This window comes from Anolis sagrei, chromosome 6 (genome assembly GCF_037176765.1).
Source record: "Anolis sagrei isolate rAnoSag1 chromosome 6, rAnoSag1.mat, whole genome shotgun sequence".
NCBI lineage: Eukaryota > Metazoa > Chordata > Lepidosauria > Squamata > Dactyloidae > Anolis > Anolis sagrei.
Window position 1 is genome coordinate 571,963 of NC_090026.1, and position 13,039 is coordinate 585,001.

At 47.0% G+C, this 13,039-nt stretch overlaps 1 protein-coding gene across 1 annotated transcript; it reads left to right on the forward strand.

Annotated features, from left to right (window-relative positions):
• Window positions 1–200: 200 nt before the first annotated feature.
• LOC132779152 (transmembrane protein 272-like) lies at window positions 201–7,383 on the forward strand. The gene is made up of 4 exons (XM_067469447.1): window positions 201–319; window positions 441–491; window positions 6,620–6,814; window positions 7,100–7,383. Exons 1-4 carry the CDS (start codon window positions 238–240, stop codon window positions 7,324–7,326), a joined length of 555 nt encoding a protein of 184 aa, XP_067325548.1. The 5' UTR covers window positions 201–237; the 3' UTR covers window positions 7,327–7,383.
• The last annotated feature ends 5,656 nt before the right edge of the window (window positions 7,384–13,039 follow it).

The following is a 13,039-nucleotide window of genomic DNA, read 5'->3' on the forward strand; positions in this document are numbered from 1 at the left end:
CTGCGGGGCGGATGCACCTGGGACCCTCTCCCTTCTTCCTCCTCCTCCCCCGACGGCGGGCGGGCGGCTCTTAAAGGGCAGGGCAGGGCGTGTGGGGAGAGGAGCTGCTAGGCCCAGCTGGAGCGCCCCTTCCCTTCCTTTCCGATGAGGCCTGCCCGGAGCTGCCCCCCTTACCGCCCCTTCTGCCCCCGCAGGCCCCCTTCTTCCCCCTCCCCCTCCTCCTTCCGACCCAGAGCCATGGACGAGGACGAAGAAGCCAGCCGGCCCCTCCTGGCCGCCGACGCCGAGGACACCACCCCCTCCCACCGGGCCCTGCGCGGTGAGACCCCCAACCCCCCTCCCTCCCTGTCAGCCCTGAGGGGTGGGTGGGTGGGTGGGATGGGGAGCCCCCACCTCCATTCCTGACTTCATTAATCAACGCGTCGCCCCCTCCCTTTCAGTGCTGGTCTGGATCCTCTCGAGCCTGCTGCCCATCACTGGGATAGTCCTAGGTGAGTTGAGGAGGGGGCAGGACCCCCAATTAATGTACTCTGTGCGGAGGGGGGGGGGTAGGGCCCTCATTTGGGGTCTCCACCAGGCCTGGGCCACCTTGGGGCCTCCCTCCAAGTAGCGTCGAAGGCTTTCATGGCTGGAATCACTAGGTTCAAACTACAAGAGAGGAGATTCCATCTGAACATGAGGAAGAACTTCCTGACTGTGAGAGCCGTTCAGCAGTGGAACTCTCTGCCCCGGAGGGAGTGTGGTGGAGGCTCCTTCTTTGGAAGCTTTTAAGCAGAGGCTGGATGGCCATCTGTCAGGGGTGATTTGAATGCAATATTCCTGCTTCTTGGCAGAATGGGGTTGGACTGGATGATGGCCCAAGAGGTCTCTTCCAACTCTTTGATTCTATGATTCTATGGTTCCTGTGGGTTTTTCCGGGCTATATGGCCATGTTCTAGAGGCATTCTCTCTTGACGTTTTGCCTGCATCTATGACAAGCATCCTCAGAGGTATTATTACTTTAATAATAATAATAATAATAATAATAATAATAATCTATATAAATAAAAATGTAATGTTAAATGTATTGTCGAAGGCTTTCATGGCTGGAATCACTAGGTTCTTGTGGGTTTTTTCGGGCTATGGAGCCATGTTCTAGAGGCATTTCTCCAGACGTTTTGCCTGCATCTATGGCAAGCATCCTCAGAGGTGCTTGCCACCTCTGAGGATGCTTGCCATAGATGCAGGCGAAACGTCAGGAGAAATGCCTCTAGAACATGGCTCCATAGCCCGAAAAAACCCACAAGAACCTAATGTAATGTTAGTTTGTGGGATTAACAGAATTCAAAAACCACTGGGCGAATTGACACTAAATTTGGACATAAGTCACCTATCAAGCCAAGGAGTGACCATCCCTCATAAACGCCTCCCAAAAGAACAACGGAAATAATAATAATAATAATACCTCCTCACTCCCTCTGAGGATGCTTGCCATAGATGCAGGCGAAACGTCAGGAGAAATGCCTCTAGAACATGGCCATATAGCCCGAAAAAACCCACAAGAACCTTCCTCCAAGTTTTGGACCCCAACTCCCACCATTCCTAGCAGACTATCTCCATCCATCCATTGACCTATTAACCTTACTGTCTGTCCTTCCATCCTTCTACCTATCTATCTATCTATCTATCTCCACCTACCTACCTATTAATCTATTTCTTTATCTATCTATCAGCCTATCAAGCTATCTATCTATCTATCTATCTATCTATCTATCTATCTATCTATCTATCAGTGTATTGTCAAAGGCTTTCACGGCCGGAATCACTGGGTTGTTGTAGGTTTTTCCAGGTTATGTGGCCATGTTCTAGAGGCATTTTCTCCTGACGTTTCGCCTGCATCTATGGCAGAGGTAGTGAGGATGCTTGCCATAGATGCAGGCGAAAAGTCAGGAGAAAATGCCTCTAGAACATGGCCACATAGCCCGGAAAAACCTACAACAACCCACTATCTATCTATCTATCAACCTGTCTATCTACTAATATAATAACAACAACTTCATTATGACATCCCGCCCTCATCTCCCCAAATGGATGCGGGGTGGCTTTCATGGAGACCAAGCTCAGCAGAACCAAGAATTTCAAGCTAAAGCACAATTAAAATGTAATAATATATAAACAAACTAATTCAAACAATTAAAGCCAGAAGAGTAAAACCATCATACTCATCCAAGTGTTTTGGACTCCAACTCCCACCATTCCTAGCAGACTATCTCAATCCATCCATTGACCTATTAACCTTACTGTCTGTCCCTCCATCCTTCTACCTTTCTATCTATCAGTCTATCCGTCTATCAGTCTATCTATCTATCTATCTATCTCTCTCTCTCTCCACCTACCTACCTATTAATCTATCTATCAGCCTATCGAGCTATCTATTATCAATGTATTGTCAAAGGCTTTCATGGCTGGAATCTCTGGGTTGTTGTAGGTTTTTCCGGGTTATGTGGCCATGTTTTCTCCTGACATTTCGCCTGCATCTATGGCAAGCATCTACCTTTCTATCCATCCATCCATCTCTCTCTCTCTCTCTCTCTCTCTCTCTCTCTCTATATATATATATATATATATCTACCTATCTATTAATCTATTTATTCATCCACCCATCAGCCTATCAAGCTATCTATCAACCTGTCTATCTACTAATATAATAACAACAACAACCTATGCAGAGGGGAGGGGGAGGGCCCTCATTCAGGGTCTCCACCAGGCCTGGGCCACCTTGGGGCCTCCCTCCAAGTAGTGTCGAAGGCTTTCATGGCTGGAATCACTAGGTTCCTGTGGGTTTTTTCGGGCTGTATGGCCATGTTCTAGAGGCATTCTCTCCTGACGTTTCACCTGCATCTATGGAAAGCATCCTCAGAGGTATTATTACCTTAATAATAATAATAATAATAATAATAATAATAATAATCTATATAAATAAAAATGTAATGTTAGTTTGTGGGATTAACAGAATTCAAAAACCACTGGGCAAATTGACACTAAATTTGGACATAAGTCACCTATCAAGCCAAGGAGTGACCATCCCTCATAAACGCCTCCCAAAAAAACAACGGAAATAATAATAATAATAATACCTCCTCACTGCCTCTGAGGATGCTTGCTAGAGATGCAGGCGAAACGTCAGGAGAAATGCCTCTAGAACATGGCCCTATAGCCCAAAAAAACCCACAAGAACCTTCCTCCAAGTTTTGGACTCCAACTCCCACCATTCCTAGCAGACTATCTCCATCCATCCATTGACCTATTAACCTTACTGTCTGTCCTTCCATCCTTCTACCTTTCTATCTATCTATCTATCTATCTATCTATCTATCTATCTATCTATCTATCTATCTATCTCTCCGCCTACCTACCTATTAATCTCTTTATCTATCTATCAGCCTATCAAGCTATCTATCTATCTATCAATGTATTGTCAAAGGCTTTCACGGCTGGAATCACTGGGTTGTTGTAGGTTTTTCCAGGTTATGTGGCCATGTTCTAGAGGCATTTTCTCCTGACGTTTCGCCTGCATCTATGGCAGAGGTAGTGAGGATGCTTGCCATAGATGCAGGCGAAAAGTCAGGAGAAAATGCCTCTAGAACATGGCCACATAACCCGGAAAAACCTACAACAACCCACTATCTATCTATCAACCTGTCGATCTACTAATATAATAACAACAACTTCATTATGACATCCTGCCCTCATCTCCCCAAATGGATGCGGGGTGGCTTTCATGGAGACCAAGCCCAGCAGAACCAAGAATTTCAAGCTAAAGCACAATAAAAACGTAATAATATATAAACAAACTAATTCAAACAATTAAAGCCAGAAGAGTAAAACCATCATACTCATCCAAGTGTGTTGGACTCCAACTCCCACCATTCCTAGCAGCCTATCTCAATCCATCCATTGACCTATTAACCTTACTGTCTGTCCCTCCATCCATCTCATCTCATCTACCTTTCTATCAGGCCTGGGCAATGCATGGTTCTAAATGGTTCTAAAGTCCTTACAAAACTAAAGTTCTGGTGGTGAAAATTTCAGAACCTTTTCAAAATTTAATTATTGTCTCATTATTGGCAATTTTTAAGACAGAACCAATTAGGAACTGACATTTATAATGAAATTTCGAGAGTTTTGTTCGAGTTCTGGAATTTTCACCCACCCCAGAACTTGAGTTTTGTAAGTACTTTAGAACTGAATATTGTGTCCAATTCTGGGCACCACAATTCAAGAGAGATATTGACAAGCTGGGATGTGTCCAGAGGAGGGTGACTAAAATGATCCAGGGTCTGGAGAACAAGCCCTATGAGGAGCGGCTTAAGGAGCTGGGTATGTTTAGCCTGAAGAAGAGAAGGCTGAGAGGAGATATGATGATAGCCATGTATAAATATGTGAGAGGAAGCCACAGGGAGGAGGGAGCAGATCAAGGGTCTGGAGAACAATCCCTATGAAGAGCGGCTTAAGGAGTTGGGCATGTTTAGCCTGAAGAAGAGAAGGATGAGAGGAGGCATGATAGCCATGTATAAATATGTGAGAGGAAGCCACAGGGAGGAGGAGGGAGCAAGCTTGTTTTCTGCTTTCCTGGAGACTAGGACACAGTGGAGGAATGGCTTCAAACTACAAGAGAGGAGATTCCATCTGAACATGAGGAAGAACTTCCTGACTGTGAGAGCCGTTCAGCAGTGGAACTCTCTGCCCCGGAGTGTGGTGGAGGCTCCTTCTTTGGAAGCTTTTAAACAGGGGCTGGATGGTCATCTGTCGGGGGTGATTTGAATGCAATATTCCTGCTTCTTGGCAGAATGGGGTTGGACTGGATGGCCCATGAGGTCTCTTCCAACTCTTTGATTCTAGGATTCTATTTAGAACCATGCATTGAACAGACCTCTTTTCTATCCATCCCTCCGTCCATCTATATATATATTTCTCTCTCCACCTACTACCTATCAATCTATTTATTTATCCACCCATCAGCCTATCGAGCTATCTATCAATGTATTGTCGAAGGCTTCCATGGCCAGAATCACTGGGTTGTTGTAGGTTTTTCCGGGTTATATGGCCATGTTCTAGAGGCATTCTCTCCTGACGTTTTGCCTGCATCTATGGCAAGTATCCTGAGAGTAGGTGTTTCTGGGTGACAGAAAAGAAGACTTCTGAAACTCTGCTCTCCCCCCCCCCCCCCAAATATAGTTGTACCTACTAGGCGTTGCTGTGGCCAACCTTCCCTCCTTTCTTTCTCTCCTTCCTTCCTTCCTTCTCTTTTTATTTCCTTCCTTCCCTTCCTCTTTCCTTTTCTCTCCTTTCTTCCTTCTCTACCTATTCTTGGCCTCCAACTCCCATCAGTCCTTCTGATTGATCTGTCTACGTACTATCTATCTCTATCTAATCTATCTTTCTTATCTATCTGGAAGATTACTGGGAGTTGTAGTCCAGGAATAGGAAATGGGAAATATGCAGGGATTGGGATGCTCTCAAAGAAATCCAAGCAGAAGACAGCTTGCAGCTTGGAAGCAGCGCATTTGGAGCATCCTCTCCTAAAGGGCCTGGTCTAGGGGATGCTGGGAGCTGTCGTTTTTGCACATGCGCTATATCATCATTTAGCTTTTGGGGGATTGTAAGTCCTTTCTGCTGTTTTTGGGAGGGGTTTATGAGTGATGGTCACTCATTGGTCTGTTAGGGGTATCGTGGCCAAATTTTGTATCAGTTTGTCTAGTGGTTTTTGAGTTATGTTAATCCAACAAACAAACATTAAATTACAACAGCAAAACAACAGAGGGGAAACAAACAGGCACATCAAATCACTCTCAACAAAAGATTCCCCCCAGGCACTTCCAAGCCATTGAATGCTATTCAAGGTGATCAGCTGAAACATTCTCACCTAGCTCCAGCAGACAAGAGTCCTTTGTCTCACCCTGGTCATTCCACAGATAGATAAACCCATTTTTCCTACTTCCAACAGACCTCACGACCTCTGAGGATGCTTGCCATAGATGCAGGCGAAACGTCAGGAGAAAAACTGCCTCCAGAACATGGCCATATAGCCCGGAAAAACCCACAACAACCCAAACATTAAATTTTTATTTATATAGCTATATGTATGTTTTTGTGCCTTGGCATCTCTTTGTCCCTAACAGTTCCAAGAGATCTCTAGATGTATCAGTTTAACAGCTGAGAAACCCAATTGCCTGGCATGAATAGTAGTGGATGTTTACCGCAAAGGAGAAGATGGACTCAAACGAGTTCTTAACTCTTCTCAGGGAGATTTCTGATTTTTTCAAATGGCAACGAATGCCATTTCTCCAAAAGGTTATGATCTAAAAGGTCGTGCCTTTCCAAATTCCATCAAGAGGCACCGACCACCTTCCTCCCATTGGGCTGGTGTCACCTGGAATTTTCCCTTCCCTGTCACCTGGAATTTTCAGCTCGCAGACCATTCCCTTGCCTTGCCATTGACCAAGCTCCTTGAGCATTCCTTTGCCTTCCAGGTACTGCATCTAGCCATCTGTTTTCGTATGTTTCAGTGTGCTTATACGTACAATGCATGTGTGTGTTTCTATTTTCCTTCCTGAGTCTCCCTCCGCTTCCCCTGCAGGTGCGCTCTACCTGGACCAGTGTCCCCGCCAGCCGCTGGTGCCCATCTACCTGTTGGTCCTGAGCGCCGTGTCCCTCCTCCTCCTCCTCCTGGGCTGCGTCTCCTGCAAGGAGGGGGGCTCCGACTGGCCAAGAGCCCTGGCTCACCACCTGCGCGTCACCTGCCTCCTCTTCCTCTCCGCCTGGTTCATCGCAGGTGAGGGAGGGAGGGAGGGAGGGCGGCTGCCAAAGGGGGACCACAAGCCCCCTCCCACTCCCCAAAGGGATGGGGATGGAGGGGGAGAGAGGAGGTCAAGAAATGAAATTAATAATAATAATAATAATAATAATAATAATAATAATAATATTGAGGCTGGATGGCCAACTGTTGTGTCGGTGGTGGTGCTTTTCCTGCATGAAGGCAGAAAGAAGGGGGTTGGACTAGATGGCCTTTGGAGGTCCCCTCCAAGTCTCACTGTTCTGTGCTTCTCCCCCTCTGCAGGCAGCGTGTGGGTCTACTCCATCTACCCGCCGGACTTTGAGGCGAAAGGTCCCCACGGGCGGGCCTTCTGCCAGCGCACGCTCTTCCTCTTTGCCTTCGGGGTGACCACCGCCCTGCACGCCACCCTGGCCGCCGCCTTGTTCTTCTCCCTCTGCCTCCTGGGCGCCGTCTTCCTCTTCGGGGTCCTCCTGCCCCACGGCGGGCACGGGGACCGGGGCGGGCCATAGGTGACCCCTGCGGAGCCTCCGGCCGTGGGTGGGGCCCTTCCATCCATGGTTGGAGCCCTTGTTCCTCCTTCTTAATACAATGTCTACCTCCCAGAACAGGATGCGTGTTGTCTCTTCTGCCTGCGCAGGAATGTCATGAGTCCTTTTGGACAAGGGTCCATTTTGAATGGGACAGAGTGGGACAGGGGCTTCCAGAGGAAGAAGAAGTAGGTGCACAGGCGCCTGTTACCAGGTTGACAATAGCTATCCTGGTGACACAGCATCACGTTCAGGTGTGTCCACTCACCACTCATACACTCCACATCCATGCTCACCATCCCTCCTCCATTCTGGCCTCATGCTGCCGGCAGAAGAGAAGATAAGAGAGGTGGATGGGCAGCATCTCCCCAAAAGCCTTTCTTCAGGCAGAGATGTCCTCATCCTTCATGGCATTGCTCGGACGGTCCCTGTCCGTTCTCCTTGGTCCATCACAGACCAAAAGGGATATTTCATGTCCCTTCATTTGCAGAGTTGTTGTCTTTGCCAACCTATCAGCTCGAAGGTTTTCCTCTCCTCAGCACTTTCCTTGCCAAAGTTTATGACTTTTGCAATCCCAGGTCTCCATGTTTGTTTGGGAGGGTGGCTTTGCTCTTGCTAGGGGAGTGTTTCTCAACTTGGGGGTCAGGACCCTTGGCTTCTCCCTGATATCACTGGTTTTAGTAGGGTCTCCTCAAGACAAGAGAACCCGAGGACCGCGCCAAAAGGGCCCTGGATACCTTGGTGAGGCCAGCGAAACCAAATTGTGATAAAAATATTAAAAATAATAACGCCCCATCAAGGTGGAAGAAGTTTCCAGCAACCGAGGTTTATTTGTGATTCAGCTGAGATCAGATGCATTGCAGGAATCATTCCACTGCAAGCATGCCAGTACAAAGAATACAGACATATTTATAGTAAAAAATACAAAGGAAAACTTTCAAAATTCCCGCCCACCCCTTGCCGGCCGGCTTCACGCTGATTGGCTGATGCTGGAACAGCTGGGAGGAGGCTGGGCGGCCCGCCCCTGCTCTGGACCAATCAGCACGTTTCTTCGCCTCTAGGGGGCCAATGAGCGCCCTCTGCTCGCCTCGCAAGATGGACAAATCAGGAGAGAGGAGGCGGTGCGGCCTCGGACAAAGGAGGGGGGAAATGATGGGATTAGGAGTTGCCAGCAAGCCTTTGTCTCAGGCCGGCAAGGTGTGATCCTAGCAAACAAAAGCTTTCCTGTCCTTGATGAGCTTTGGAGGGGGATATGAATGGCTTTTTCGGTATCGGACCTCAGGGGGATCAACAATACCTGGGTGATTTAATCAGTCTTTTCTTTCCGAGTTTCTGTTGACCCCCTCCTCTCGCTGGTTTTGCTCCGAGGGCCAGGGTTGGGGGAAACAACAGTATTGTCCATGCAAGTGAAGCAATCAAGGGTGATTGAGGGAGAGGCTGGAGCCCTCCCTCAGGCAGTTCCTGGTCACAGCAGTTTTTGTGGGGCAAGGGTCAAGGGGACGAGGGTACAGAGGAAATTCATAAGGTTACATACATATATCAAAATCACAGGCAATAGGCATCACTGATACAGAGTTAGAGCAGAAGAGGAACCCCTTCCCACCCCATAAAGTTTATCTCAATAATTGATCTTTATTAAGGCACAAGCTGGAGGCTTCATAAACTTTGAAAAGGATAGTTCGTGGTCATGGATATGATAAATAGTCCAGTGCATAAGTCAGAGAGTCACAAAAAGGAAACAGGAACCCAGTTATGTGCGCTGGGTCAGGCAGCAACAGAATCCATTGTCCGGCCCTTGGGGAACTACAACTCTCACAAAAGGGCAGAAGTCCCAAGATCCAGCCATTTCCCAAAAAGCCTCGTGGGGTCCTTGTTGTTGTCAGTGCCTTGGCAATGTGGTCAAGACTTAACCCTTGTTGTGTAGTCTGGTGACCTTGCCCTTTGCAGAACTATAAGTTCTTATCCCTTAATTCTGAAAGGGGGGGGGGGGTGCCTGACATCATCACCAAAGATAATCAGAAAACACAGTATTTTCTGTTGGTCATGGGGGTTCTTTGTGGGACGTTTGGCCCAATTCTATTGTTGGTGGAGTTCAGAATGCTCTTTGGTTGTAGGGGAACTAAAAATCCCAGGAATCACGACTTCCAAATTCCACCACTGTTCACATTTGGGCATATTGCGTACCCATGCCAAGTTTGGTCCAGATCCATCATTGTTTGAATCCACAGTGCTCTCTGGATGTAGGTGAACTACAATGTCCACCAAACCCTTCCAGTATTTTCTTTTGGCCATGGGAGTTCTGTGTGCCAAGTTTGGTTCAGTTCCATCTTTGGTGCATTTCAGAATGCTCTTTAATTGGAGGTGAACTATAAATCTCAGCAAACTGTAACTCCCAAATGACAATATGAATATCTCCCCCCCCCCCCCCAACAGTATTCAGATTTGGGAGTATCGAGTATTTGTGCAAAATCTGGTCCAGTGAATGAAAATACATCCTGTGTATCAGATATTTACATTACAATTGATACCAGTAGCAAAATTATAGTTATGAAGTAGCAACGAAAATAATTTGATGGTTGGGGGTCACCAAAACATGAGGAACTGTATTAAGGGGTCACAGCATTGGGAAGGTTGAGAAACACTGATATTTGCTGAATTTCAGATTGCTCTTTAATTGTAGGTGAACTATAAATCCCAGCAACTACAACTCCCAAATGTCAAGGCCTATTTTCCCCAGATTCCACCAGTGTTCACATTTGGGTGTATTGAGCATTGGTGCCAAGTTTGGTCCAGATCCATCATTGTTTGAGTCCACACTGCTCTCTGGATGTAGGTGAACTACAACTTCCAAACTCAAGGTCAATGCCCACCAAACCCTTCCAGTGTTTTCTGTTGGTGATGGGAGTTCTGTGTGCCAAATTTGGTTCATTTCCATCTTGGTGGAGTTCAGAATGTTCTTTGGTTGTAGGTGAACTATAAATCCCAGCAATTACAACTCCCAAATGTCAAGGTATATTTTCTCCAAACTCCACCAGTGTTCACATTTGGGCATATGGAGTATTCATGCCAAGTTTGGTCCAGATCCACCATTGTTTGAGTCCACACTGCTCTCTGGATGTAGGTGAACTACAACTCCCAAACTCAAGGTCAATGCCCACCAAACCCTTCCAGTATTTTCTGTTGGTGATGGGAGTTCTGTGTGCCAAGTTTAGGTCAATTCCATCATTGATGGCGTTCAGAATGCTCTTTGATTGTAGGTGAACTATACATCCCAGCAACTACAGCTCCCAAATGGCAAAATCAATCCCTCCCACCCACCCTACCAGTATTCAGATTTGGGCTTATTGGGTATTTGGGCCAAATTTAGTCCAGTGAATCGAAATGCATCCTGCAGATCAGATATTTACATTACGACGAATAACAGGAGCAAAATTAGAGTTATGAGGTAGCAACGAAAATAATGTTCTGGTTGGGGGTCACCACCCACGTGAGGAAGTGTGTTAGGGGGTCACGGCATTGGGAAGGCTGAGAACGGCTGTGCTAGGGGGTCAATACACACTCGAAAGTGCTGGTTCTCATTCGTGCACATTTTGCAGTTTGAGTTAGCACACCTTGTGCATCGGCCCCCTTGGCCAGCTCCCGTCTGGAGCAATGCCTTGGCTGAATGCATTGGACACTACGGAAGTGCTCAAGAGACGGCGTTGGGCTCCTTCCCTTGCAAGGGCCCTCAAGCAAGGCAGGCATCTGAGCAGAGGCACATCTTGCTCGTTAATAAATAACACGACTAATGTACAGCTGGTGTCTTCAAATACAATGTACTCCCAAATTATATTGGACAGAAATGGAAGTGAGGCCACGCCAGGAAGACTAGCCACGCCAGGACAACGCCCACCATCACTCCAGGAGGACAACAGCTGTCTAGACTCACAGCCATGGGGCTACCTGCAAGCCAATGTCTAGAATCATAGAATCAAAGAGTTGGAAGAGACCTCATGGGCCATCCAGTCCAACCCCATTCTGCCAAGAAGCAGGAATATTGCATTCAAATCACCCCTGACAAATGGCCATCCAGCTTCTGCTTAAAAGCTTCCAAAGAAGGAGCCTCCACCACACTCCAGGGCAGAGAGTTCCACTGCTGAACGGCTCTCACAGTCAGGAAGTTCTTCCTAATGTTCAGATGGAATCTCCTCTCTTGTAGTTTGAAGCCATTGTTCCATTGCGTCCTCGTCTCCAGGGAAGCAGAAAACAAGCTTGCTCCCTCCTCCCCCCTGTGGCTTCCTCTCACATAATTATACATGGCTATCATATCTCCTCTCAGCCTTCTCTTCTTCAGGCTGAACATGCCCAGTTCCCTAAGCCGCTCCTCATAGGGCTTGTTCTCCAGACCCTTGATCTGTTCCCTCTTCCCTGTGGCTACCTCTCACATATTTGTACATGGCTATCATATCTCCTCTCAGCCTTCTCTTCTTCAGGCTAAACATGCCCAGTTCCCTAAGCCGCTCCTCATAGGGCTTGTTCTCCAGACCCTTGATCATTTTAGTCGCTCTCTTCAGGACACATTCCAGCTTAGAGTCAATATCTCTCTTGAATTGTGGTGCCCAGAATTGGACACAATATTCCAGATGTGGTCTAACCAAAGCAGAGGGGTAGCATTACTTCCTCTAACTCAGGCCCAGGCCACCTTCAGCCCTCCCTCCCTCCGGGTGTTTTGGACTTCAACTCCTACAATTCCCAACAGCCTACCAGCTCTTAGGAACTGTGAGAGTTGGAGTCCGAAACCTCTTTGCGCCTAGGAGGACAAACCCTGTCGCTGTCTCCACGCCTTCTCCCTCTATTTGCCAGTTCTTGATTTAAATGAAAACTAAATGGATCGGTACAGCAGACCGTGGGGAGAAGACAGAGGATATGGTCAGCTAGCCCCACATGGGATGATGCAGTTGCTCAAAGCCAAAAAAATAACTGGGTGGCCATCTGTCAGAGGTGCTTTAAATGTGCAGGGCAGAAGGGGGCTGGACTAGGTGGCCTTTAAAGATCTCTTCCAACACTATTATTATTATTATTATTATTATTAGAAACATAAAATGACTCCACAGCAGACACTCATTATTATGATTATGATTATTATTTGAAATACAATAAGATGAGTCCACAGTATACTATTATTATTATTATTATTATTATTATTATTATTATTGAGGCTGGATTGCCATCTTTCAGGGGTGCTTTGATGGTGCTTCCCCTGCATGAAGGCAGAATGGGGTTGGACTAGATAGCCTTTGAATGTCTCTCCCAACTCTATTATTATTATTATTATTATTATTATTATTATTATTGAGGCTGGCTGGCCACCTGTTGGGAGTGCTTTGATGGTGCTTTCCCTGCAAGGCAGAAGCGGATTGGACTAGATGGCCCTTAAATGTCTTTTCCAACTCTATTATTATTATTATTATTGAGGGTGGATGGCCATCTTTCAGGGGTGCTTTGATGGTGCTTCCCCTGCAGGAGGCTGGACTAGATGGCCTTGAAATGTCTCTCCCAACTCTATTATTATTAGTAGCAGCAGTAGTAGTGTTGAGGCTGGGAGGCCATCCGTCGGGGGTGCTTTGATGGTGCTTTCCCTGCATGAAGGCAGAAAGAAGGGGGCTGGGCTGGCTGGCCTTTGGGGGTCTCTCCCACTCTTTCCCTCTGATCCTGC

Bases quoted from the DNA above. Each gene is read 5' to 3' on its own strand.
- LOC132779152 (XM_067469447.1), top strand. From the start codon at position 238: ATGGACGAGGACGAAGAAGCCAGCCGGCCCCTCCTGGCCGCCGACGCC. The intron at 320-440 runs GTGAGACCCCCA...CCTCCCTTTCAG, and splicing joins CTCCCACCGGGCCCTGCGCG to TGCTGGTCTGGATCCTCTCG. The intron at 492-6,619 runs GTGAGTTGAGGA...CTTCCCCTGCAG, and splicing joins CATCACTGGGATAGTCCTAG to GTGCGCTCTACCTGGACCAG.